Source organism: Triticum dicoccoides, unplaced genomic scaffold (genome assembly GCF_002162155.2).
Source record: "Triticum dicoccoides isolate Atlit2015 ecotype Zavitan unplaced genomic scaffold, WEW_v2.0 scaffold185561, whole genome shotgun sequence".
Taxonomy (NCBI): Eukaryota; Viridiplantae; Streptophyta; class Magnoliopsida; order Poales; family Poaceae; genus Triticum; species Triticum dicoccoides.
The window spans coordinates 1-1,649 of record NW_021227969.1 but is presented as its reverse complement, the minus strand read 5'-3'; the positions used below and the strand labels follow the sequence as shown (position 1 = coordinate 1,649).

The following is a 1,649-nucleotide window of genomic DNA, read 5'->3' as shown; positions in this document are numbered from 1 at the left end:
TTATAAAAATAAAGGGAGGGAGTACTTGTCGTTTAAACGGATATATCTCGAAGATAAGTAATATAGACGGGAGGGAGTATAAAGAACTTTTTGTGGGTCTTATAAAGATGTTTCGAGCCTTCGTTAAATTTAGTTGCCTATCGTTGTGCCAGAAAGCAGCTCACGATTTGTCCTTCGTCGAAGATGTTCCTATTAATGCGCGTCCTTTTCAGGTACGAACGTTTTTGGTGTGGTCCGGCAGCCCGCTGATGTTCGCTGCCTTGCTCACTTGTTGTTTTCTGAGAGTGTAGCACGGCGAAGAGCGGAGCGGCCGGAAGGGCAGGAAGCCCGTCACGCCCCCTCTCCGCTTCCTCTGACTCACGGAGGTTGGCCGGGAAGGTGGCCGTGATCACCGGCGCGGCGAGCGGCATCGGGAAGGTGACCGCCGCCGAGTTCGTCCGGAACGGCGCCAAGGTCGTGCTCGCCGACGTCCAGGACAGCCTGGGCCGCGCCGTGGCCGCCGAGCTCGGCGACCCGGACACGGCCTGTTACACCCGCTGCGACGTCACGGACGAGGGGCAGGTGGCGGCCGCCGTGGACCTCGCCGTGGCACGGCACGGCCGGCTCGACGTCATGTTCAACAACGCCGGGATCACGGGCGGCAACTACGCGGGCTCCCCCATCGAGTCCCTGGACATGGCCGATTTCGACCGCGTCATGGCCGTCAACCTCCGCGGCGTGGCCGCCGGCATCAAGCACGCGGCGCGCGCCATGGTCCCGCGCGGCGCGGGGTGCATCCTCTGCACGTCCAGCACGGCGGGCGCGCTGGGCGGGTCGGGCCCCCACGCGTACAGCGTCTCCAAGATGGCCGTCGTCGGCATGGTGCGGTCCGCGGCGGCGGAGCTGGCGGCGCGCGGCGTGAGGGTGAACGCCATCTCGCCGTACGCCATCGCGACGCCCATGGGGGCGCGCTCCGCGAGGGAGATGCTAGGCCTCCCGCCGGGGGGCGCCGGCGACGAGGAGTTGATCAGGCGGCTGTTCGACGAGGACATCAACGAGATGGGCGGCGGCGTGGTGCTGCGCGCGGAGGACGTTGCGAGGGCGGCGGTGTTCCTGGCGTCCGAGGATGCCAGGTACATCACCGGGCATAATCTCATGGTCGACGGCGGGTTCTCCGTCGTGAAGCCGCTCAACGTCCCGGCCTGTTGAGGACGGCGAGAATCGTGCCGGGTTACAGGAAATTAAACACAAAATAAATCAGAAGAAAAAGAAACGGAAAATAATCCTACATGACCGGATCGTATGGACGTAAACTGGAGACCCTCCCTGTGTGACAACTGGCAAACCGAATCTCAAAGCATCCCATCCGACATGTCCAGCCGCATGACATCCGAACAGTGTACTTGGGTCTCAGTTTTCAGAGCTCCGTGTACATTGGTTCATTTTTCAAGTAAAACGGAATTGAGCTGCTCTGAAAGGTTGGGATTATTTGACTGAAGATGTACCTTTCTATTTGGTGTTTGGTTGAGGAGGAACATGATAGAGTAAAATCCATTTTAAGAAAAAGTGTTTCGATCAAGATGTTTTGGTTACTTCATCATCCCAACCAAATGGCATAGTCGACCTTAGATTATTGAATTATCATGTTCTACTGAATTTGGAATATTCCT

General features: G+C 58.2%; 1 protein-coding gene across 1 annotated transcript; it reads left to right on the top strand.

The window, feature by feature from the left end:
• Positions 1-138: 138 nt before the first annotated feature.
• LOC119344786 (momilactone A synthase-like) lies at positions 139-1,456 on the top strand. Its single transcript, XM_037615127.1, has 2 exons — positions 139-212; positions 291-1,456. The coding sequence occupies exons 1-2, from the start codon at positions 184-186 to the stop codon at positions 1,186-1,188; spliced, it is 927 nt and encodes a 308-aa protein (XP_037471024.1). The 5' UTR covers positions 139-183; the 3' UTR covers positions 1,189-1,456.
• Positions 1,457-1,649: the final 193 nt, after the last annotated feature.